The sequence below is a fragment of the Glandiceps talaboti genome, chromosome 16 (genome assembly GCF_964340395.1).
Source record: "Glandiceps talaboti chromosome 16, keGlaTala1.1, whole genome shotgun sequence".
In the NCBI taxonomy this organism is placed as follows: Eukaryota; Metazoa; Hemichordata; class Enteropneusta; family Spengelidae; genus Glandiceps; species Glandiceps talaboti.
The window spans coordinates 2,361,699-2,389,035 of NC_135564.1; the positions used below are offsets into that span (position 1 = coordinate 2,361,699).

The 27,337-nt window shown below is 33.2% G+C and overlaps 2 protein-coding genes across 2 annotated transcripts; one reads left to right on the plus strand and one right to left on the minus strand.

Moving 5' to 3' along the window:
* The first annotated feature begins 172 nt into the window (after positions 1 to 172).
* On the plus strand, positions 173 to 4,787 carry LOC144447606 (calmodulin-like protein 4). Its single transcript, XM_078137684.1, has 4 exons — positions 173 to 286; positions 1,229 to 1,369; positions 1,754 to 1,939; positions 4,141 to 4,787. Exons 2-4 carry the CDS (start codon positions 1,303 to 1,305, stop codon positions 4,251 to 4,253), a joined length of 366 nt encoding a protein of 121 aa, XP_077993810.1. The 5' UTR covers positions 173 to 286; positions 1,229 to 1,302; the 3' UTR covers positions 4,254 to 4,787.
* A 652-nt stretch (positions 4,788 to 5,439) lies between these two features.
* Positions 5,440 to 26,010, minus strand: LOC144447481 (uncharacterized). The gene is made up of 10 exons (XM_078137517.1): positions 25,919 to 26,010; positions 20,497 to 20,658; positions 17,487 to 17,668; positions 13,720 to 13,976; positions 13,259 to 13,457; positions 12,499 to 12,757; positions 11,670 to 11,835; positions 11,367 to 11,446; positions 9,361 to 9,463; positions 5,440 to 8,685 (listed from the first exon to the last, which is right to left on the minus strand). The coding sequence occupies exons 2-10, from the start codon at positions 20,641 to 20,643 to the stop codon at positions 8,504 to 8,506; spliced, it is 1,575 nt and encodes a 524-aa protein (XP_077993643.1). The 5' UTR covers positions 20,644 to 20,658; positions 25,919 to 26,010; the 3' UTR covers positions 5,440 to 8,503.
* Positions 26,011 to 27,337: the final 1,327 nt, after the last annotated feature.

Sequence of the window (27,337 nt, forward strand, 5' to 3'; positions counted from 1 at the left end):
TTAATAATTTTAGCATTAAAATTGCTGTAATAAGACTATTTCTTTTAAATTCAATTTTAAGATGTTGTTTTCCTCTCAGATATAATACTAGTAGTATAATTGTTCCCTCAAAATTTACCAATCAAGCATATCATCCGCGACCAAGGATACCATAACATCAAAATGGTAGGTAGTCTGAAGTCTCGCACCTAATCGCTGAAAGATTTTGTAAATATTGTCAGTTTCTCACCTATCTTTTTCACCGTTATTTTGCAGGCACACGTTTTAACACAGAAGCAAATAGACGGTATGTAACTTTTATCTTTTTTATTACCCAATTGTTGTTGCAAGCATTTTTCACGCACTCCTGAAATACCGGAAGTAGAGGCAGTCGATGTTGTGTACACTGTGCGGGAAACTGTTTGAACTGGTAGCAGGGCGTCTTCAGTCCAATCGCTATGTTTCCAGACAATCATAACAATTATTTTGGAATATTTGGCTTATTATAGCTCGATAAAGGTAGTGTGGAAGGAAAGTTTGCGTTAATTTAAGTGTTTAAACGAAAGAATGTAGTTCGAGTAGTGTATTCCAACAACAGGTGTCAGGACCACACCCTGAGTGACCCAGCCCAAATATTCCAAATAAAAGAGAGTGAATATGCCGATGTGATACTAGTAGGTAGGAATTCATCGCTATCTCGCCTGTCGAGTATAAACGGCATGACACACTGCATGTGAAAAAATGTCACAATTGATTTTTAATTTATTCATTGGGAGCATTCAGTTAGTGTAGTGGGAATTGTCAAAGGAAGTAAAATAATAAAAAAGAAAAGGAAATATGATTAACAAATATTTTGCAAGTGTTCAAGTTTGCTATATTACAAGGCCATCTTCTATTCTGCTTCTTAAGAGTTGAAAGTAAAGCTTCTTGTTCTTGGTAAAATTATCATTTACAAGTATCCAGTTATTGTTTTGTTGATCTTGTTGAATCTTGTTGCCGTAGTGATAGCATCTTTTGAAGTCTAATTTTACTAGTTGTTTTTATTAGTGTAGTGTCTATATTTAGGCTATTATGTAAGGACAGTTAATATATAAAACAAATGCTTACATCTACTCTCTTTTTCTGACAATTGAGGAAAATGTTTTTTCTCTCTTAAATATAGAATGAAAACTCCATAGAATTGAAGACTAGAGAAGATAACTCTCAATTTCTGACATTGTGCTGACATTTTGATTTCATTTTCACACAGAGTTCAAGGAGTGTTTTTCCCTGTATGATAGGACGGGGAAAGGTGTCATCAACAAAAAAGATCTAACAACAGTGATGAGATCACTAGGCACCAACCCAACCATTGTAGAAATCAAAGAATACTTAAAGCAGTATGATAAAGGTGAGTTGAATACCTGTAGTAGTTTGTAGGTTAGTATTTCACTACATGTCAGTAGCTTTTATACACCTGGTCATCTTATGTGTATGTCCTTGGGTGGTAAATACTAAGTAGGTCACATGCAATACCAGATGTATAGCAAATCTTCACATGAAAACTCTTATAGGTGTGTGAAGTCAGGATGATAATTGATTTCAGGACACATTTGATTGACACTGATATCAAACCTACCTGGCTGTTACATCACGCCTGTATAAACGTAGCTAGTTATGAATTGTCCATTTTATACCTGTACTGTAGAACATTTTGTTTCAAGATTGTGTATCTTTTTCTATCCATTGTACCTTAAATGTGTTGTCCATTGTCTTGACCTTTTTCTCCCTTTAGGTGATGGCAAGGTGCATTTTGATAACTTTCTAATTATTATGCATAAACAATTGAAAGCTGAAGATCCTTCAAAAGAAATTTTAGAAGCCTTCAGAAGAACAGACAAACAAAACAGAGGCTTTATCATTGCCAAGGAATTTAAACACATCATGACCAGTTTTGGAGAAAAACTTACCCCAAAAGAAGGTATGTGACAAAAAGTATTCAGTATTTATTGTCTCACATAATTTAGGGAGTACTGAGGACTGTGTACAGCTTTCCTTCAGATTGGTCTTAGTTTGAGAATGAGGCTGTTATACATAGTAGATGTATTCAATATTTGTTGTCTCACATAATTGAGTAGTGAGGACCATATACAGCTTTCTTTCAGATTGGTCTTAGTTTTAGAATGAGGCTGTTATATATAGTAGATGTACTATGAATATCATCTGGTTAAAAAAATGTCGTGTTTTCAGCGGCAATAATGACAAACCAATTACGTACGAATGAACCTTTAATGGCGGATAGGCATAAAGTACATAACAAAGGAAAGAGAAATAACGAACACACGAACTAGGGTTCATATGACATATAACATAGGTCGTAGTGTGATGGCGTGATCGCCTCTTCTTGTTCCTCTCTCTTTTGAGGATATTTAACATTCAAATGTTCTATCTATTCGTTCGTAGACGTTGAGGTACCGGTAGGAATTCAACTAATTGTGACACATACATATATATAGTCACATGTACATAAACTAATAATAAATAAAGTTAACAATTGTTTCACATGCAAGTCACAACTGGACGTCAATATATAATGTTCAAAATAAGTTTGGCACTATTAGGGCTGGAACGTTTTGCTGAATACCTGTAAAGTAAGGTTGGGCGGCGCTAGGCTCGCACCCATTAATAGGCATTATTATGGCCTGAGTATATATTCATTGTAGGATCCATTCTCCAGATGTCTGCCATTGTGGTGGCTTTTTAGGTCTAGTCGAACGACGGTGTGATGTGATGGTTGATTGATTGTTGTTGTTGTCTGGAGTTGTTTCAATCGTCTCCGTGTTGGTTGTAACAGGTAATGGTAGTGGTGTTTCTTGATCCTGTTCTGGTGGCATAGTTAATAATGTGGGTGGTGGTGGAGGAGGTGCTTTGGTGTTATGAGGATGAGGGTAGTTTATTGCAGGAGTGTCATGGTCTGCAGTAGTGTTGTGGTTAGGGTCAAATTCTTCGTTATCGTGTAAACCTCTAATTGGTCCAGGTGTTTGATGTTGTGTAGTGGGTTTGACATGGTAACAGTCCATGATGTGGATGTCGTATTCCTTTGAGCGTAATTGTGATTTCGTGAATTTACGGATTTTGCAACGGTCATCGGAATACCGATCATTTCGATGGCGTGGGTTCGAATCCCACCGCTGCCACCACGGCAATAATGACAAACCAATTACGTACGAATGAACCTTTAATGGCGGATAGGCATAAAGTACATAACAAAGGAAAGAGAAATAACGAACACACGAACTAGGGTTCATATGACATATAACATAGGTCGTAGTGTGATGGCGCAGAGTTTTTGTGACTTTTACAAGTGTTATGATTATGAATCGTACAATGTATCCCATTAAGTGATATTTTTCACAATCAAATATCTCTATTGTAAGGCAGACTGTACACAGTAGCCCCATCTACACGGCACTAAAAATCCTACCTGAGGCAAGATTAAGGATAGTTTGAAGGCTGTGTAGACTTAAACATGTCCTGAACATGTCCTGAAACTGTCCTGACTTGGGACACCTTCGAGAGGTTTACTGAAACCCTCCTGACTTCGTCCTATGTACTGTCAGGAGGGAATGCATGACATCTACGCCATAACCTTCCTGCGCATAGACACAAACCTATCCTACCTCAGGTAGGACTTGGGACTGCCTCAGTTAGGACAACCTATGTCTAGACAGGGCTAATGACAATTCTTGTTACAGTACATGCAGCTTGAATGACCACTGAGGGCGCTGTTGTAACTGTAAAGCACTGTCATGTCATCTCACAGTTACTAAGTACTGTGATCTAGAAACTAACTTTATCTACAAATTACTAAATCTAATGATAACTTTGTGTTTTCATAATAGGATATCTTTTCATGTTTGTATGTAGAAAACAGATATTGACATACAATCAGCAAATTGCAACTCCAGATTTATAAAAAAAAAAAAAAAAAAAAAAAACACACACACCATAAAATATGCCATTCAGGTAGTGTGCTGAACCCATATTTGTATTTTACATCATAATTGATATCAACACTATCAAAAAAATACGACACAAATTGAAAAAAGTTTATAAATGTCTCAAAGGTAGTGTGATTCTTTAGTTTTAATTTGGTAATGTGCATTTTTTATTTTATCTCAGCTGATGAACTTCTTAAAGAAGCTGGAATTCCACAAAATGGTTTTGTCAAGTATGAGGCATTTGTGAAGATATTCACCAGACCAATCCCAGACTCTATGTTACCACCTGCTTAATTTACATATTACTCTTTAATTTACATAATCATGTGTTATAACCTGTATATTTATATCATGAAAATGGCAAACATGAGGGACAAGAAGAGATGTGGTTGAAGATAACTTATATACACTATTTTAAATGTCAGTGTACCTGAAGTCCATAGAAATAATAATAGCTGGAAATTTTACTTTTACTATGCTTCCAGCTAATGTTGTTCCTATCGGCTTCATGGACAGACAGTGAGATTCACTCACAGTAGATGTATTGCCAGTATTATGGAGCAGATTATGCATGATAATCAGTAGATAATACGAGTAACTTAAGCATAGTCTGTGAGGTATGCGATGATGGGGTGCCCTCACACACCGGTCAACCCTATTTATAGAGCAGGCTGGTGAGGGCAGAGCGACACCACTTATCTTATAGTCTAATATTTGCATTCCTAAGATGTATGAAAATAAGAAGTTTTATCTTGTTGTAAGCAATTCTTTCTGTACAAGTATGTTTTCTATGCGAGTTCATAAAGTACTAAAAATATGTCAACTATATCTGTATATTTAGCTATGAAGAACTGTTAATAAAGTAAAAGTTGGTACAAAAAGGTTGAAGTGTGACATATTGTGTTTACATGAAGTTCTTGTTTTACAGTATTCCCATTGTCATTGTCCAGCTTGAATTATATAAATGATTTTGAATTCCATTTCCTTCCATTGCTACTTATCTGAATTTTTACACTTCTTGGCCTTTTGGCTAAGATTGTATGTAGAATCTGTTCTGATATTTAAAATAATGAACTGGCTAATCTGATTGGTGGCACAATATAGATTTGCAATGGATTGCCCAATGTAATGATTCATTACATCTCAGACTTGTTTGGTGGTCTGGGATTACAAAGACTTGGTCCATTTGAAAGCTATGTCTGCCATAATGTGGCTGATATATAAGGACCTGTCAGTAAGTACATGAGAATGGCTTCTTTTATAGTCATGATGTGGGGGCTTGCTATATATATCAAAATCACGTAGGTGTCTGTTTATGAAGGAAAACAGAATAGAAAGGCCTTGAGATTTTCCAGTCAGTTCACAGGCTATCCCCAGGTCACCCAGGCCTGGCCACATAGCACCTGTTGTGTCTGTGTGAGTTGTGAGTTTGATTCTTGGTAAAGCAACTAGAACAAAGAAATCAACATTTGGATGCTTGTACGTTGATATCTTTATTAAAAACACTGACAACCAGAAAAAGGCACATAATTACAATCTAAAATTGACAAAAACAATCATGCAATTAATATACAAAATATTCATACATAGATATTGAATTCATTAAATTCATGGTAGTTAAAAAGTGAGAATCAAGATGAAAGTATTTTGCCTTTCAAAAAGTGTTCATCTGGGTGAGAGAAATACACCCAACATGTGGTATGGCACAATAATTATATACAGATGGAAAAAACCTGGTAAATATTAGTAAATACCCTGAACCATTGCAAATGCCTGGCCTCACTTATATATTGAAGATAATCAGATCTTCTCTATAAGTTAAGTTTATATTTCCTACACTTTTTGAAAGAATAGGTTTAATGAATTTGAATTTCTATAATCGTCACAAACCACTGCCTCTTTTACGCATCGTCAAAACGTGCCGCCCAACTGTAGCGGAAGAAATGCTAGCTCTGGTTTGCGAGAATGAGTTCTGTGTGTAAAGTGGAATGGATTTGAAGTTGTATGGAGATAAACTTCTTAACTCCCAATATTTTGAGCTACGTGTATTTCAAATTGAGGAATTTTCAAATCAAGTTTTGGAAGATTTCTGTTATAAAACTATCTTTCATTTGTTGGAACTTTATTTAAAACTACTAGTTTATTACAGTAGTATGAAGCCAGTACCCTGTTTCTAAGTGGAACTCAGCCTCATGAACAAAAAAACAATTTTGTTCTTTTTCAAGACATTGTACGACTGCGTGGTTTTATTTCTATATACCGGTAAGTTCATAGTTATAAAATTGGTTTCAAAGTCACATCACAGTCATCAGGAAACGTTGAGAAATTTAAACATTTATCTTCTGATGGGTGATTGGTTAATACAAGTGGCTGCATTTCTTGACAATTGTAACAGTTTAATACTGCCAACGATGTCTACAAACAATTTTGAAATTTGCTTATGGTTTTGTCGGAATTATCTGTCGATCAACAAATAAATTCAAGAAACACACTACCATCCTATAAAGGAATATAACAGTCCATGCAACACTGTTCGATATCAAAAACTCTGACAACTCAATGTGGTGGGAAGAATTTTGAATTATTTTGGATCAGGGACAGAAGTGGAAATTTCATGAGAGCCAATTGCTCAAAAGGTTTATACTGATATACATAATTAATTCAAGAAAACAGAAGAAGAAAATATATGTTTTAAAATGAAGGTAGAAACTGATGATATATAATTTAAGAAAGAAGTACACACTATTTACAAAGAAATTGCTACTGACTTCAATGAGAACCACGTTAGTGAACACTGAAGTCAAAACAAATATATTTCTGATATGTATCTTTGGTTGACTATAACCTTCCTAAAAAAAATATTCAGGTATATAATATACACTAAAATGTTCAAAAATATATACAAAAAAGTCCCTAAAATCTCAGACCACTATAGAGATAGTGGTCTGAGCTAAAATGATCTGATTCAGTGACCTTTTGATGATGTACTCATGACCTATCAACTCTGACCCAAACCGGTGAGGACCAATCAATGGGAAGCTTTCATTTTATCTCTTTAGAGTGACTATTGAAACTGACAGCCAAGGTTTAAAAAATCTGACCAATCACAACAACTTTAACAAAAGCCTCATATTTCAAGCATACAAATGAACAAAATGATTAGCTTTATGGATGAAATATATCGATTTTGTTGAGTGAAGAGATAACACACATCATTCACTTCCAATTACGGTATGTCAAGGATTTCATAATTCCAATATAATATAGACAACACAAATAACACTGTTTATGTTTCTGTCATTTTTGAAATACTTCAACTACAAAGATATTTAAAATTTATCTCTGGTCAAAGTGTTAACTTCTTTTTTGTTTTCTTTATATCCAAAACACCGTGAAAATTGCACACTTGTCGGTTAAAAAACTGTAAACTTTTAGAAATTGATCAAAACACATCATCATCAAATGCATTTAATAATACAGAGTCTACCAACCGGTACTAAACAAAACTTGTGATTATTTCATATAAGTACAATCTTATGTCAAATGGATGGATTTCAAAGTGTTGAGGTTTTTGTAATATTTATTCTTATTTTCCAAATATAAAAAAAAGGTTCTAATCTTTATTAGATAAATTGTTGAAAATCCACATGCTTATTCACAGTTGATAAGTTTGTCTTTCTACAACTTGTCATTTTTATGGACACATGTTAGAATTTACAGGACAGTTTGACTGATTTCACCATTGATGGTTTACTGGCAATTTTTACTGAGAACCACATATGAAGCGACTAGGTTTACTGGAAGTTGTAAAGTTTTGTGAATACATCTCTGTCTACCTGGGTTTATTGAAAATGTCTCTTTCTATGGAAACACCACAGTATACCCTTACTAAATGATTGGTCTCTTAGAAGTAGTTCAGGACACCTGGGTTAGAAGGTTGATTTCCATATTAATATCTCAGTCCACCTGGGTTTATTGAAAATGTCTTTCTATGGAAACACCACTATATACCCTTTAGTTACTGAATGATTGAACTCTGTGAACATAGCTCAGGACACCAGGTGGGTAAAAATGTTGATTTCCATATTAACACCTGGGTTTACTGAAAATGTTGATTACAAACACAAAAGTCCATCTGGGTTTTCTTGATGTTCTGTTTACTATATTATCAAATGTATTCTTATGCATTATCCTTGGTACTTCAAAGTCTTGCAAAATAAAAAATCAAATTGGAAATTATAATATGATGGTAAATGTGATCAGCTTAGGTGGTTACTGATCAGTCACTACACTACAAAGAGGGCTAATCTTTTATCCGTTTCTTTCTCTAAAAGCTAAAATGGATAATGCTGTTGGTAGAAAACTATTCAATAAGATCTTGGTAACAATACTGTATTGTTATTCCTTCCAATTAAAAGACACTCAAATCAGTTTGGATTAATTGATGAATACCCTATATTGATTTACTAGTTTATTTGGAGAACCAAAGTGAGGCTGATATGCAAATATATGCAAATCTATGTAAATTGAGTTCCACTCTCAGTCTAAGATTGAGCCATGAGTGCTTGGGCTTCAGCTTCTTGTTGTGCAATGCGAGTACGCCGTTTCTTTCGGAGTGCAAGTTTCTCTTGAAGGTCTTGGTCAGCTCTGGCTTTGTTCACTTGTTGTGATTTCTCCATCTGTATCATTTGTTCTTGATGTTGTCGCTTCAGGTCCTCAATATTACCTGAAAGACAAACGATGACAAAATAAGGAACATGTCAATTTTGACTTTCAACATTTGTCAAGGTAAATTTGAAACTGTTGAAATTTGTGTGAATGATAAATTAATTCAAATATAAGTCCATCAATTTGTTACCATGGTAACCACTTAGTCTGTAAGGTATGCCATGATGGGGTGCCCTTACACATCGGTCAACCCCTTTCATAGAGCCGACTGGTGAGGGCGAAGCAACATGATGTATCTTACAGACTAGGTAACCACTGCAGCACTCTGTGGTGTTCGAGGAAAACAGTAGTAAGTTTATATTAAATGTTACAACATGCAACTTGTGCTAACTCTCTACTGATTACTTTGTATCTCATTTGCTGGGAGACTGTCTTCTTTTATTATTTCCCAACATTTAAATACTGTTTATTTGCTATTTTCAATCAAAGTGTGATCTTTTATGTCATTTTAAAATCCTACACACACAAAGTAATTTTGCTTCAGAATGACCTTTTTTGAAGTATTTTGAATCTTGTAACTCATTAGTATCTGGTATAAATCTAGTCTGTAAGGTATGCCGTGACGGGGCACCCTCACACATTGACCAACCCCTCCCACCCGTCAGTGAGAGGAGGCTGGTGAGGGTGGAACGTCACGACATATCTTACATTCTCGTATAAATCTAGGACTTACCAAATAGATCACTGGTGTCAGGTGGTGGGGCCAGTTCATTTGATGGTAGGGGTGTTGGAGCTACTGCATCATCTGTAGCACTATTAGTACCTTCTGAAACATCCTGCAAATATGAAATAATATAGTGTCTAATCACATGACCAAACCAACCAATCACACAATGGAATCATGAATGTTAATTAGTCAAAAAATGGGTGAAAAATTGGAGTGCATTTGAAAAACTGACAAGTGTTGTTAAACACTTCAATCTCATCCCTATTTCAATAATCTAGCTTTGCCATATGAGATGTTTGATCTTTCTCCTAACTACTAATTACTTGTTTACAAACAATAAACCCTTGGGAGAAAGAGGATTTTAACCACAGCAAAGATGTCAACAAAAGTTTTATTTCTTGATTATTATATTTGTCAAGGTGTAGAAAGAGGTAATATTTTTATTTCTTGATTGTTAATGTCAAATTTGTCAAGGTGCAGAAAGAGGTAATATTTTTATTCTTGGAGACACAAAAGTAATCCAACACACACACACACAAAGATGCAATAAAACCAATCCCAATCCAAAGTAGGTCAACTTTGATGAAAATCAGTTAAACAAAGTGAAAGTAAAAAACACAGCACCAATGTACCTGGTTGCTAGTTTTAGCCTCTGGCTGTTAATTGTAAGCAATGGAATAAAACAATAAATGTGAAAACGTCAAGTATTAAAAACTACCTTAATGTAGACTGGGCCTTGAAAATAAATTGTTTAAACTTTTTTGTGTACTATGTGCAAGAAAACTTAAACCCATTCTCAAGGGAAAAAAATGAGGGGTCACCATACAACTTATTTGACTAGAAGTGAAAATGATATCAAATTAATCCATTTTAGAATCCAATATGGCCACCAACTACTGTGTTAAGGCTATGGGAAAATAACAGATTGTTGATTTCCATGAAAACGAGATGGTGAAACCCCAAATTTCTTTTATTTTTTCAAAAGAACCAGGGACAAACCTTCATATCATAAGGTGTCACCATAAAATTGTTTGACAAGCGGTCAAAATGATATCAAATTAACCCTTTCATTCCTAGAGACGACATTGGAATAAATAGAAACTTGATTGTAAGAACATTGTCTAAAATTTAAGAATATTACTTCATTGGGAAGTAATATTTCTTGAATTCTGATCTAAAATAAAGTTGATCTTTTTCCAAAAATTACAGAGAAACAAAATTTTGGCGTGAAAGTTTCTAGTCCTGAAAGGGTTAATCCATTTTAGAATCCAATATGGCCGCCAACTACTGTGTTAACGCTATGGGGAAAATAACAGATTGTTGATTTCCACGGAAACAAGATCGTGAATCCCAAATTTCTTTACTAATTTTAAAAGACTTTACATTGCGAAATTTGGAGAGACTTTGATTTTCAGGGAAATTCGTCCCTGAGGCACAATGTTTGACCTTTATCTATCAAATCTCTCTCTTATACTTTTACATAATAATTGTAACTGAAACAGTGTTTCTCTGCAGTTTTACTACATATAATGACTTACCCATGATGTCAAATTTATGAAAATATATGTAATTGTCTGACTGCAAAATCATGTAGGTCTGGCTATAAAAAATTATAAGCCTTTTACTGCATAGAAACAGACATGCCTGAAGACATGTTGGGTTAAATTACACTAAACTGTAATACATACATACATACATACATACATGCATGCATGCATACACACACACATACATACATACATACATACATACATACATACATACATACATACACACACACACACACACACACACATACATACATACATACATACATACATACACACACACACACACGCACACACACACACACACATACATACATACATACATACATACAGCCAGGAGTAAGTCATTATATGTAATAACAGTGAATATGAAGTATTAAAGCTGTTTTGATAAAAATGATTACATAGTTTATTTTCTTGTGAGCGAGTATTTTAAAATAATTGGATTCCTAGATTGATTCTTACCCCAGCTAAGTCACCAGCCATTGATACGGCATCAGCCTCCATTACTCTAGTCAATTCATCATCCAACTCAAGCTCTGGTTCTGTAGATATAAAATATGATACACGAGATGAGATAGTTTGGAAAATTAAGATATAACAGATAAAGAGTACAAAAATAAAACAATGTTGGTTTCTTGCTCGGGAGTCAACATGAATATTTATTTCGAGACTCACATAAAATATTATATATATTATTTACACAATTCAATGAAAGCTTTGAAATTTTTTGGAACAATTTCACATAATAATAATTTGAAGTCTTACCAGGTGATGCAATTCTTTCACTGTATTCTGCTGTCACTTCCTTTCCATCCTTCAACTTAATCTTCTCTTTAATTAGTCGAATACGTTCAGCTCTCAGCTCTCGTTTCTTGTCCTGAGTGGTTTTGCCGATTACTTCCAAATCTTTCAAAATTGTATTTTTAATAACCTGAGCAAAGGAGGAAACATATTAAAACAAATTTAGCAATATATCTAGGACTGAATTCATATTTTCAATTAATTATAAACATTGGAAACCACTCGCTTCTCCTCTCAACTCTGGATAATCCGATATACAACTGGACAACTCCGGATATTCTAAAGAAGAAGAATCTTTATTTATACTGGATAGTTTCTTAAGCATACCAGCACTTTTTCCCCAAGAAGTCCAGTGAGAACCACCCCTCGTGGGTTCTCAACTGAAGATATTACTTTTACATAAGCATTCAGTGTGGAGACCATTACATAGCATTGTACAGAACTAAGTTTTTGGAGTCATGCTTTAGAAGTGTGTGTGTGTGTGTGTGTGTGTGTGTGTGTGTGTGTGTGTGTGTGTGTGTGTGTGTGTGTGTGTGTGTGTGTGTGTGTGTATGTGTGTGTGTGTATGTGTGTGTGTGTGTGTGTGTGTGTGTGTGTGTGTGTGTGTGTGTGTGTGTGTGATGGATGGATGGATGGATGGATGGTCTGACAGACTGACTTTGATTGATTGATTGATTGATTGATTGATTGATTGATTGATTGATTGATTTAAATTTGTACCATGGTGATGGTGCCAAAATCACCATTTACATACGAAATTTGTCAAAACCCAGAAATGTTTATATAAGCTTACCTGATCAAACCACTGTATAAGGGCTGCAGCTCTGCGATGTGTTGTTACATAACACTGCATAGCATGCTGATGTCGTTGTGGTGACCTCATATCATTGAAGATATTGGTAATTGCTGTATTCAAAGTTTGCATCTCGCTTGGTGTGCAGTAAGGGAATGTGATGGTATGCAAGTAGCGCTGAGCACTAGTGATGTTCTGTGATGCCGCAATCAAATTGTTCCTAGTCTCAGCTGATGATTGGTACAAGGCAGCCAAGTTACTGTTTTGTGGAAAAAAAGGAAACACTGGTCATTAATTCATAAATTGATTTACCTTACTTCTACCCAATCTTTTAATGATGAGAAGTAGTTTAAACTCCTACAAGAAACCAAGCAATTGAGTTGTCATTAAAATTGACACATTTCTGGTATTATGAATTAGGATTTGAGGTCCATATAATAGAAATAATGTTAGCTGGAAGTGAAATAAAACATAATTCTGTACATTTGGAGAACCCCACGGTAAGACAGACTTGATTGAAGTTCCCTTGTGTATCTGTTTACTCCTTGTTTTTGTATTTTGATTATTAGTGTCACTAAAAAATATTCACAACATGTCTGTACCTTCTTGCCAAAACTTGAGAGATTTACTCTCAATGATCTTCTCATTTGAAAAGGAAACTTGTTTGAGTTGTTTCATAAATTAAAAATCCAAAATAAATAAATTACCATGGCATCCATATGGCCACTTTAAGAGATACATATAAAAAGTGACTACTCACGTGGGATGTATTCTGGATACATCTCCCCATCTCCTGACTGAGAAAGCCAGTTGGTTGGTTGCATGGTGCAGAAGCACACGGGCATTGTGCCATTTGTATTTGGCAATAAGAATTCTTTGTTGGCGTTCAAGTAACATGTCCAGTTCACCCTCTAACTTCATTTCCAACTCGCTGCCATATTTGTTGTCAAATACACTCACTAAAAGATGAAAACAGGAGGAAACTAAATAACTCTGTTCTATTATAGATCAGTGTAGAGTTGAAAAATTGATGAAAATTGTCACAGCTGATGAAAATAATCATAGAATAAAGATAACAGATAGCATGCGAATATCAAGCTGTTACAATATATGATGGAAATTTCAGTGTTTTTCATGGAAAGTTTTCACAAGAGATCTAGAGAGGTTGGAAACCAAGAAGGGAGCATTTGGGGTCCAATAATTCATTTTATGATGTCTTACTTAATAATTTATCTTGTTTAGACACCAGATCCTTCAGTTTATCAAGATCTCCTTTTCCGATGTCTTGTTCCACCATCAGTTGTTCAAGTCTTTTCTTCTTCGCATTCAGTTCCTTGGTTGCAATTTCTTGTTTGTTGAGAGCCTCCATATACTCCTCTTTCTCTTTAGCCATTTGTTGATCAAACTGCATCTGACTCATCATTTGTTTGACTGAAGCATTTTGACCCAAATTTACAACATCTTGGTATTCTTTTCTCCTGTGATTGGAAAAAAAAATAAAAAAAATAAACATTTTAGATATATTAAGTTATAGTTTTACTTATTGCTGGCTATGATGAATGGGTGACAACAGTTACTACAAAGGTCGGTTTATGGAGTGTCAAACAATTTTTGTATATTACTGCTTAAGTATTGGTTTATGACTCCGACATTAAAATCCAGTTAGCTATTAAAGTGCTAATCCTAAAACTATAGACTGGTAGTATCACATCTCACCAGTATAATACATATATATGTGTTATAAACTGGCTGGGATGCTTGACACACACGCACACACACATGCACACACACACACACACACACACACACACACACACACATATGCACACACACACAGACAGACAGAAGCAACATAACACTCCCTTACAGGGGAGGTAAGACATGTCAAATGACATGACTATTGCATACAAGATTGTACACACAATAGTGAGAGTGGAGATTTTGGTAATTTTACTAAACCCATTATTTTGAAAGTATTACGATAAGAAATAATTTTTTTTATCAGTATGTTTGATTCTATTGTGTGGTCTGCAGTCATATCATATGACTTTGAAGATTACAAGGTTCACAAGTAAAATATCACACAAACTAAAATATCACCAACAGCTGTATGACTGTATAAATAAACCTGGTTTGTATACTTGTAAAATAAAGCAAACTTACTGACATGCTGTAAGGTCAAAGGTCAGATGTCACGGTTTATTTTACTGCATAGCAACAATATAACAATGGGTTACTTGTGACATAAATGTCAAATAATATGACTGAATGCTGACATGAATGTAAATTTCCTTATTTTATGTATTCTTCATTTTCAAAAAGATATAAAGATATCTGATGATTTAATATTATAAATAGAATACTCAGTAGTAAAGAAGACAAAATGAATGTTACTGAATATTAAAATCTGATCAAGAAAAGAGTTTTGATTTGTTTAATGTACTGTTCTGTATGTCTACTTTGATAGTCCTTTGTGTTTCCTATATCGAAGAACACTTTGTTTCCTATATCGAAGAACACTTTGTTTCCTATCTCGATGAACACTTTGTTTCCTATATCGAAGAACACTTTGTTTCCCTATCTCGATGAACACTTTGTTTCCTATATCGAAGAACACTTTGTTTCCTATCTCGATGAACACTTTGTTTCCTATCTCGAAGAACACTTTATTTCCTATATCGAAGAACACTTTGTTCCTATATCGAAGAACACTTTGTTTTCTATCTCGATGAACACTTTGATTCCTATCTCAATGAACACTTTGTTTCTTATATATTGGATATTGATGTCCATGCCTGCCAAAGGAAACCAATACCAGTTTCCAGACATGATGGTCTCCCAACCCTAACCCCTGAAATAACAGAATCGTCAGAATTTTCACAACAAAAGGACACTTTGTTAAGTTGATCATTTCCTACATTTTCAAGAAATTGCTGGATGGAACTAAGACCTGGTAAACACCCTACATTGTGTGTTCATGTATGATGATGGTTTCTAAAATTTAGCACTTTTTTGTTATACCAATGGTTACAAACATTTAGAATTCTGCTAGATGCACTGATTTTGAAAATTATAAATTTAGTCATGAAAAAATCCTGAATAATTTAATTCATTTAGAAAATATTTTTAAATGAATATTGTATTATTCATGGATGGAATATCTTGTTTCAAAAAGGTTCAGCAATCTAGTCATGTCTTGAATGACAACATCAAAATATGAATTTCTGGAAATTAATATTTCAAAAATAATACACAATATATATGCTGTATGACGTCAATACCTACAATGCTGCAGAGATTCCTTTTACACTATCAAAGCCAATAAAAATCACATCTCAGACACATATTCAATCTTACCATCAGAATGACGTTAGTTTTTAGTGAAACCAACATGATGTTTTAAAAATTGGGATCCCATTAACAATAAGTTTTTTAATTTTTTAAAGAGCTTCAATCAATACTTAGAATTGTCACTTGTACAACTGATCTCTTTGACTTTGGTCTCCTAGCAACCAGCAGCTATATTTTTTTTTGTCTTGCTGTATATCTACGCAGATTGTGCATCACAGTATGTTGCCATGGTAACACAATCTTGACTTGAAGACATCACATCTAGTTTAAGATTCTCCATAGATTCATGACGCTATGAAAACAAATGATACTATTTTTCATATTTCCATAAAAGTGACAGAAATACCTAAATGGTGACATAATTTTCATTTGTTTAATAACTCATAAAAATGTCGGACAGGTAGTAATAATCCCATACACTGACCAATTACAAATTCATACATTCTGTTATATACTGTAGGCTCAAAATTATGTACAAATATTGAAACCATAGAATTACAGAAATGATAAATCTAGGCCACTAAGTTTATAACACTTATTCTATGATGTTTCAGCTTAGTATATTATTATGAAAGTGAAAGGATTATGCAAGATAATCTTATAACTTGTTGTACAAAAACATTTTTTTTTAAATCATTGCTATTTTGTAACTTTTTACTTATTTCTTGTTTGAAACTAAATTGACAACATCCTTTTTTTTTTTTTTAAATAAATATAATGGTGCATTGTATTATCAGACTGTTATATGTGTAGTAAATATCATGGTGCATTGTATTATCAGACTGTTATATGTGTAGTAAATATAATGGTGCATTGTATTATCAGACTGTTATATGTGTAGTAAATGCTATTTAATTCAATTCAATCCAGGTTTTTCTATATAATTCATACTACATAGAACATTCTTCAATGATCCGTAATACAAATATTAGTATAATGACTCTTTCATTTAATTGGAAAAGTAATAAGCCTCTCAACTAGAGCTGGGTCAGACTTGGGAACACCCTACCTTTATGTGAATAATAGAAATAGTGACCCAGGTGAATAACAGACTGCCGTGTTCACCTGGACGATTAGAAGATCTATTTGATCAAAAGTCAATAATTTGGTATATTGACCCTTGTGAATAATAGAGATACTGACCAAGGTGAATAAATAAATGTATTGACCCAGGTGAACAATATATATTTTGACCCAGGTGAACAATATATACTTTGACCTGATAAATGATACATATAATGAACCGAATGAATATTGATCATTACTGACTTCTGCTTTCCTTGAAACATTACACAGAAGTTACTACATCACCACCTTTTCATAACATCCACAAATGGTTGATAATCAAAATACTGACTGACCAAAGAGGTTAATAATGTTATTATTAGACTGATAACAACATCTCTGAATAACGTCAATATTTGAAATAATGACCGATCAACAGGTTAATAATGATTTAATATAAGACCAGACTTGTAAAATCTCTGAATAAAGTCAATATCTGAAATAATGACTGGTCAACAGGTTAATAATGATTTATTATAATACCCGACTCATAAAATCTCTGAATAAAGTCAATATCTGAAATAATGACTGTTCAACAGGTTAATAATGATTCATTATAATACCAGACTTACGTTTGTGCTTCAAGCTGTCTAAGTTGTTGTTCAGCATTTTTGATTTCAATTTGTAAATGATTGACTTCCTCAGCTTTGATACCATAACTTTGATTCACGGATTTAGATTCCAATTTTTGGATTTCTTTTTCCATTTCCATCCAGTTCTTTAACAAATCTTCATTTAGCTCCACTGGTTCTGCCTAAAATACACAAAATCCAAGTCAAATAACATATTTATTTATTTATTTATTTACTATAAATCCCAGAGGATTATAAAGGTACATTATTATTGTTTCACATACACATGTCCTTTCTGAATTTTGAACAGACATGTTTCAGTGTCTAAACTCAGACAGAATGATCCCAATTGAGTGCTACCATAGTATTTAGTATAATAATTGTGTCTATGTATTATGTGTGTGTTTAGCAATAAAGAATAGTATGCTTATATAAATTTGTATCACAATCTCTTATTTCATCATGTGATCATTTATGGCTGATCATTCAAAAAAAACAATTAAAAAAAATATCCAACATTATCACCTACTTACACACTTTGATGTGTTCAATTTGATCAATACTAAAATTAACTCTCATTTACACCCTTCAATTCTTAGATTAAGCCAAAATTCGACTTCAAAACATGATACTTTCTATGCAAATTTGGATTTTTTGTGTTAGAACCAATTTCAGAGGTAATATAAAGGTAAGTCTCAGCTATCACTGTAGGTATAGACTCATCCAACAACTGTTAACGACCCCCTGGACGTTCTCCTAATATCTACAACTATCTCAACATACCACAATAAATGACAATAAATTGTAATAATGTCAGTGTTAATCTATAGACACACACAATTCATCACTGATAACAAATCTATGTTACAAATCAATCTCAATGACGTCCTACATTGTCCTTTGATGTTGACACCACACAGCGACAGCCTAGCTGTCATTACCTGTCACAATGTATGTTGACACCACACAGCAATAGCCTAGCTGTCATTACCTGTCACAATGTATGTGTTATTCATACATGTATATTAACTATCTATGTATTCTGACAACTTTAAAATATTTTGGTTTGTACATATGCTATTGTAAAACAAATGTGAGAGACTATTATTAGTATAACCAATGGACAATGTGACTCGTGTATTTTAAATATTTCTTTTTTCATTTTTTAATAGGTTCCAACCCTCACCTGACATACATACATTTCATTCCTCGAGAAAAAAGTCTGAAATACTATAATTGATAAAATATAAAAAACTAAATTTGTCAAATATAAATCCAATGTATATTTATGTTGATTATGCTAGGTAAATTCTGGACAATTTATTATTTCTCACTTTGGAAATTATAGCTTTTATTTTTCAGTATTCAGTATTTCCCGATTTTGATAATTGTCACATCAGGATAAACGCTTACCTTGATTTAATAAATATCACAATCAAGATAAATCCCTGACTGGAATTGAATGCATCATGTCTTATCAACTTATATTTCACACTTTATTCAAGAAAATTCTTTTGACACTACAGTCTATTCATTAATTCTGTGAGCTATCTAGTACATTCTGTGATATTGATATTACTTTACTACAGTGTATGACAATCACACTTTCTTTTTGAAGTCTGTCGGCTAATTTCGCAACATTTCACAACGTATTGATTCTACCTGTGATCTAGATACCTCCAACAATGGTACATCATATTGCACAATATTTCCTCCAATACATGACCTTTTTTATCTGAACTGTATGTGTGATTTCATTACAATTCTGTCTGTCAGTATAGAGAAATAACTCCTTCAAGAGAAAATGGAAGTGTATAATATGACAGGGCTTGGATTTAAATTGTCTACTGTACTTGGTAGTCCGATTTCTCCAAGTGAACTGTTTCATCTACAGTTTTCTATTGATTTCCACTGTTCTAACAGACTACCACCTTATAAATCTAGTAGTTTCTAGTTATGATGTACATGTGTATTAGTTTATGTGTCTGAACTAATTTTAAGCCCTGTATAATATATGTTACATTTCTCTCGGATTGAAGAAATCATTTTTTTAAAATTTGAACAGAATATTAATTTCTATACTGTTACACTTTGAGTTTTTGTATTTTACAATCACAGTCCTATAGTAATGTTGTGTATGTTGTGGGATTCTGTTCATTTAACGTACTTTCTCCAAGTTCCTACAGAAAATATCTTTTATGTATTAATTCATAAATGACAAAATACACCCTCCCCACTGACACATAATATAGTCAATATGAACATTTCTTTGTAAAGCCCATTTTTGAAAAAACATCCATAGCAACAGTCATTGATACTGTTTAGTGAATAATACCATAGACCATCAACTGATTCTTAGATGTATTTTTTTTGTACTCTACCCTAAAATAGTTAGTTATTTGGAATGATCCTTATTCATAGGGAAGTCTGTGCTTATTTAGCCTCTTTACATCACCATCAGTAATTTTGCTTTGCTCTCTCTCACTAACTGCTTGTATTGCTAGCAATGGCAACCGATTAATGTTGTTTGAAAATTGTATACTCAAACTGATTGGTTTGAAAAAATGCACTCAAATTGATTGGTCACAATGTGGAGTGATAACGTATGTTAGCCTAATTGACTATATTCAAATGAAGTCAATATGTAAATATGCCCTGGTTGAGATGAGCACAAGAAGATATATCTGTAGACAAAGAGGCATGATGATAACTGCAATTAGGGGTGTGACTAAATTAATCATTTGTTGTAATACTAGCATTACAAGTAGTTTGTGAGACAGAGAAGCAGAAACACAGATTGTGATGTAAATATTCTAACAGTGATATTCACCAGTGAGCAACATAATTTACATAATAATGAATATTCTGTAAATATCTACAAACAGGCTTGCTGATTGCCATTAGGGGATATGACTAAATTAATTGGTTGCCATGGATAACATTACAAGTGGTTAATGAGACAGTGAGTCCAAATCACAGATCGCGATGTGAACAGGTTTATCAGACTTACCTCTTCATCTGATGACTCATCATCTACAACCACTGGTGCCTGTTTGGGTGGTGGTCTGTTAGTTTGTTGTTGAGGATACACAGAAGCAACAGGTTTTGATTGTGGTTGACCACTACTGGCATCTACACTTGATGCTCCACACCCCATCTTGGCAAAAATCAGCTTTAAAAAAAAAGACAAAATTTAAATTTTAGACATTCATTCATTCATTCATTCTTTAGACATCATATCGTCTACAGATATTAAATGCTGTAATCTTGCCGACAGTTTTGTATGCAGGTATTTATGCAGGTCTCAAAATTAGCAGTAGTCCATGTCATATAGACTAAATTTATGAGGTGGTTAGTCTGTTAGATTACTGGAAATCAATTGAAAATTGTAGTTGAAACAGTTCACTATGCTAAATCTGGCTACCAAATATATTATATTCAAGGTTTCCATTATTAGTTTCATTTATATGATTTTTAACATTTGTTTTTCCACATTTACCATCACTGAGTTAAAGAACCTGTAGGTGTACATTGTGAAAATGACTGTGTCACTGAAAACTTAATTCCTACATCAAATACTATTTGCATATAGCCTGTGGCTTCCTATAAATCTTTCAATTTAGTTTAATATGAGTTTATGTCGACATGAAGCTAGAACAAACATGGAAATATATATACGATATGTTTCATTTCTTAATTGATAATAAATAATTAAATAAAGACATTTATTAATCATGTCGGTCAATATAAATTTTCGGTCAAACTATTATGGTTTCATTTTGTACACTCAGATTCACAATTAGTTGATAAATAAATAAATAAATAAATAAATAAATAAATAAATAAGTAAATAAATAAATAAAATTTAATGAATTAAGAAATACCTTTAATATTAATGTGTATCTTTATACGTTTTCAGTCAAACTATTTTTTCTTTACATTCACAGAAAATAAAAGTGAATAGCAGGTCTGATCACTTGGTCAATAAATAAATAAAAAATATAAATCAATTAATTAATTTAATACATGTAATAATAATATGTCTATATATGTAAATTTTAATATTTGCCTACAAGTTTTCAGTCAAACTATGGTAGCCATGGATACACTTTCATCTCAATCTCAAAACAGTACTGAATGTATAGCCAGATAAAGAAACTGACAGCGACATATTTCCAAATCTAATGTTTCAATCTTGATTTCCTGAATGTATTTGGATAAGATCTAATTAAGATGGACAACCTACTAATTTTACTTATTTTACTACAAAACAAATTTATAAATTTTAACCCAGTAAATTATAGTAAGACAGAAAATCAATCACACACACCTTCAGGTTAAATAATATACATCAAAAACTTTGAAATTGAAAGGATAAAAGTATGAAGTAATTATATTTCCATCTGTAAAGTAACCACTGGTAGATATCAATAATATATTATATTATTATTTTCATAATTGTAGAAAGTATTCCTTCTGGATTATTAATGGGTTTTCTCTTCTTTTTTTTCCTCTGGTAGGGTTTTAGGATTCTGTCACTGTGTTATATGGTAAAAAAACTAACTGTGCACATTTTTCAAATGTTTAATATTAAGTACATTACAAACACAGGTTTAACAAAACCTGTACATGTTAATATTCCGCAACTCAAGTCCCCCCCACCCCCCGAATTTTGACATTTCCACTCTGACGTGATGAAATCAGAAAGATAAGAAACAACATCAAAATAATAACAGAAGAGCCATAATTTTATAAAATTGAATAAAGTGTTTATGAAATTGTATTTATCTATCTCTGTGAAATCTTTTGATTGAACATTCTAGATAGCTTCTGTCTGGTCTGTAAGATAAAACATGTCTTGTCACTCTATCAGCTGTATACAGTGAAATTCAAATTTACTGTTCAGCTTTTCTGTTTGACACAATTATGCAGAAACCAACATGAAACTGCATACACCACACTTTGATAGCAAGATCGCATTTTTCGCTACATGTAGTCTAAACGAAATAAGCCATATAACTGTATTGCAACTCCATGCAGACATTTGGGCACCAATGTTTTTCTTAGTATCAAACACCAAATGAAGGGTGTGTAAAATGTTAATTTGATGTTTGTATGGTGGCATGATAGTTTATTTCATATACACAAAATGGAGCAAGAAACTGTGGTCATTCAATCTTGCTATCTTAAAGTGTAGCATGTCCAGTTTCTTGTATCAAACAGAAAAGCTGAACGGTAACAGTATTGTGTAATTCATTGTACTACCCCTGAAGGCCAACTTAGTAACTAGGGCTTAGACTTGTCTCTGTTTTTCCTTTCTTTATTTGAACAAAATTACAACTGTGTTCTATTGTGTGAATGATACCCTGAGTGAGTGAGTGAGTGAGTGAGTGAGTGAGTGAGTGAGTGAGTGAGTGAGTGAGTGAGTGAGTGAGTGAGTGAGTGAGTGAGTGAGTGAGTGAGTGAGTGAGTGAGTGAGTGAGTGAGTGAGTGAGTGAGTGAGTGAGTGAGTGAAAGACAGTGTCAGGTGATTGTATAAGCCCAGAGACTACTATTAGGGGATTAAAAAAACAAAAACAAAAAAAAATAAACGTGAATAACAAACTCAAAACATCTGAATATAATGTGACTTAAATAATTTTTAACAAAAATATCTCCCAAGGAAACTGGTGCCAAGCCAACTAGCCTATGGGCTGAACAACACAACGTCTTATAATATAGTCTTGCTTCCTACTTGAAAATAATAAATTGTTTGTACACTATTGATTCGTAGTCACATGAAGATTCATAATCTGTATAGGAGAATTAGTGCCTGATTTCAACTGTTGCCATGCCAACAATTTTATATGTCATGATAGCAAACTACTAACATTAGCATTTATTTATTTATTTTGTGAATGTGAAAAAATTTAGGTGACCTATTGAGACAATGTTGACGTCAAGAAGTCATGTGACCTATAAAAATATGATATTTTACATCGCAGTCGCATGTAGCTGTCATTCAAAATGTTGCATTATGAATTTTGAATATCAATTTTTTGTATACACCACCACAAGTCTCATTCTTGTGGCATAAACATATAAATATACCTAATACATATAGATATACCTAATACATGTGGATATACCTAATACATATATAGATATACCTAATACATGTAGATATACCTAATACATGTAGATATACCTAATACATGTGGATATACCTAATACATATATAGATATACCTAATACATGTAGATATACCTAATACATATAGATATACCTAATACATGTAGATATACCTAATACATGTAGATATACCTAATACATGTAGATATACCTAATACATGTGGATATACCTAATACATATATAGATATACCTAATACATGTAGATATAACTAATACATATATAGATATACCTAATACATGTAGATATACCTAATACATATAAATATACCTAATACATATAGATATACCTAATACATATATAGATATACCTAATACATATAGATATACCTAATACATATAGATATACCTAATACATATAAATATACCTAATACATATAGATATACCTAATACATATATAGATATACCTAATACATGTAGATATACCTAATACATGTAGATATACCTAATACATATAGATATACCTAATACATGTAGATATACCTAATACATATAGATATACCTAATACATATATAGATATACCTAATACATGTAGATATACCTAATACATGTAGATATACCTAATACATGTAGATATACCTAATACATATAGATATACCTAATACATATAGATATACCTAATACATATACCTAATACATGTGGATATACCTACTACATGTAGATATATCTACTATATATAGATATACCTAAATGGTCTAGATTGGATAGAAGGATTAAGGTCTGAATAAAACAATAATCCTTTCTAATTATGTCACTGATAACATGCAAGAAAATGATATTGAATTCTGGACCATTAACATAAGTAAGTACATTTTGGTAACAAGCCTGTTTACTAATAAAATCACAGTCCACAAACATATGTGGCTGTGTGGTTCCAATTTATAAATCCTATGGATTGACATAGTACTAGTAGTTTTCCTTTAATAAACAACTAGATACTACAATTGTGATTTAAAAGCTGATATTTTAGGGACATCATATTTGCAGATCTTAGTCTAGTCTACTCAACATCAATGTACTGAAAACACTAAAATTGTAGGTCCAACAAGAAAATTAGTGTAACCCCCCCCCCACACACACACACACACACACACACACCTCTGTGTAACCCTCGCGCTATCAAGGGGTGTATCTTTACATCACAACATGACATATGAGTTTCACTGAAAAATATGTACTGAATTGTTACAATCAAAATTATGATTTCAGATTTCATTTATTAAATATACCCCTCCCCATCACTTATCAAAATTAATGACCCCACCTCCCGCCCGGCTCCCCTCCCAACTCCAAAGATGCACATAAATGTAGATGCACTGACCCTTGGTTTCTGCTAGTATCTGGGTTTTCTGGAGTGTAATTGCTACCTTTCAAATTTCAATTGTGAAAGGTAATAAAGAAATCTAATAAAGACATCTTTTCATCTGACCCATACCATGAAATTAAATTTATCTACAAGAGATTGCTTTCTCCTAAACCTTGGGTCGATTTCTGAAGATTTGCAAGGAGATATAAAGATCGAATCAATTCCTTCAACGTAAGAAAATCTCCTGTACTTATTTGTGAAATGACAGCTCGTGATCACAGCGGTTTTTTTCTCTCCATACATAGAAAAATAGAATGTCCGGGGAACACAAGGAAAAACGGCGATGGAACACTGATTCAATGCCATGGATAATCATTGCATCGATAAATCAATAAATCTATCTGTATTTATATATTCCTTGGTCAATCATTCACGTTCATGTAACTACTTCGCAATCTCCACTCCACTAGTAAGAGTAGTAATTTTATGAACGGAAACAGGTAATCGCACACATGTAAACTGTTCATTACACAGGGAATGTTGTAATGTTACAGAACACCTGTTATAGACAGTTAGTGTTACTACACTGTTACAAATACACAAGTGGAGCCATATATGCATGTCGTGTGTGTCTGTATGGAAGTGTTCGTTTAGTTACGATCACAGTGTGTTTCCTCGAGCAGGTTTCCCCGGCGTACTCACTATGAATTGCCTGTCATCAATGGTGTTGTCATGGTAGAAATGTCGGAAAAATACCTGTTTCTCTAACAAATACCATTTCTTACACGGTTTGATTCCATGGCACGATCTACACTCGCCTTGCTGCAAGATTGATCAACTTGAACGATACATTCTTGCCGTCTACTAGACATACATGGGGATTTTGACAATTTTTAAAGAAAAATGGGGCATTTGCAATTGTTACAGAGTAAAAATATCTTAAAATCTACTTACCTTCTGTTCGAAAAACCCTGTAAATCAATGAAATTCGGGTGAAGTTCGGCTTTCCGTACCTGCCGTACTGTAGTGTATTTACCTTCACGAGATCATTATGTAAATTTGCATATGAATAGCTGACGTCACCTCGCTATAGCAATGAACATAAACAGTCAACACACACAGTCGACACGGTGGATGGAAAGACAGACCTTCGTAAATAGTCACCAGGGTAAACCATTATAAATAACTCTGGACAAACAAAAAGAATCGATTTGACGTAAATATTACATAACAATTAAAAAGCTAAAGTCTCGGTATTACCACCGGCCGTAAATTATTCGGAAATAGATAGAGTCGGAGGCATCGGAGAGGGGGTAAAACTTAAAAGAAACGAAAAGTCGGAAAACAGAAGAAAACGACCAAAGAAATGCGAGACATTTCGCCATAATAATTTCTTGAGTGGAAGTTCTTCTTCTAGTCAGGGGACTATCTATTTAATAGTCCTTCATATGTGGTCGAAAAATAAACTTTTCAAAAATGGGCATTAAAATTAAAATAGTCTGGGGTCTATCAGTGTATTAAAAGCTTATGAGATTAAAATAGGCTTATCAGCAGCTTGCTATTTGTAAGCCATCTTTGTAAGCCGACTCCTGCCAACGCCCTCAAACTTACTTACAGAAAACACCACCACTCTCGTTTTTCTTGACCCTGACCGTATGTTGTATGAGGCGAAAGAATAAAAGGGCGATCCTGAAAATATTTTCGTAATCCGATTTTGAACAAATTGGGGTAAAAATATCACAAGCTAGGTCCATGATTGAAAAAAACCTAAACACTACAACTTTGTTTCAATTATTGAGCATTTTACTGAGAATCAATTGTTACTTTATTACACAACTATCGGTAAAATAACAACAACACCGCATTCTCGAAAACCAATTATTATTTCTAGCACTACATTTCGAAATAGGAGGCTTGTTAACAACGTTACCGTAAAACAGGCCGTGGTTTGCTATAATGCAATACCGTAACAACGTAACAACGCAAATTCGTAATAACAACATTTACTGTGACACGGAACAGTAACAATGCAACAGATTGTATGAAAATTAGAAACTTCTCAAAAAATACATACGATGAAATGAAATGATTTGTCACAATCTAACAAAAGAAACAAAGTTTATCTATTTTAATCATTTATCCCACATTCGATTTATTCATTAAATAAAATTAACCCGTCAAAGCAATGAACTGGACAATCGAAAATAAAATGAAATTCAATCTTCTGCGAAACTAAAATTACACCTTTTACAAAATATTAAATCAAAAGGAACATTAAGAAATCTTCTAGCGTGGTTTCTAAATTATGATAACTTAACCAAAATTTTGATAACAATTTTCATTTAAAATAAAGTCCTTTTTAAAAAATAATCT

Coding starts and splice junctions, on each gene's coding strand:
- LOC144447606 (XM_078137684.1), top strand. CDS start 1,303: ATGAGATCACTAGGCACCAACCCAACCATTGTAGAAATCAAAGAATAC. Junction 1,370..1,753: donor CTTAAAGCAGTATGATAAAG/GTGAGTTGAATA, acceptor TTCTCCCTTTAG/GTGATGGCAAGGTGCATTTT. Junction 1,940..4,140: donor AAAACTTACCCCAAAAGAAG/GTATGTGACAAA, acceptor ATTTTATCTCAG/CTGATGAACTTCTTAAAGAA.
- LOC144447481 (XM_078137517.1), bottom strand. CDS start 20,643: ATGGGGTGTGGAGCATCAAGTGTAGATGCCAGTAGTGGTCAACCACAA. Junction 11,836..12,498: donor TTATACAGTGGTTTGATCAG/GTAAGCTTATAT, acceptor TCCTTTGCTCAG/GTTATTAAAAATACAATTTT. Junction 8,686..9,360: donor TGACACCAGTGATCTATTTG/GTAAGTCCTAGA, acceptor TTTGTCTTTCAG/GTAATATTGAGGACCTGAAG.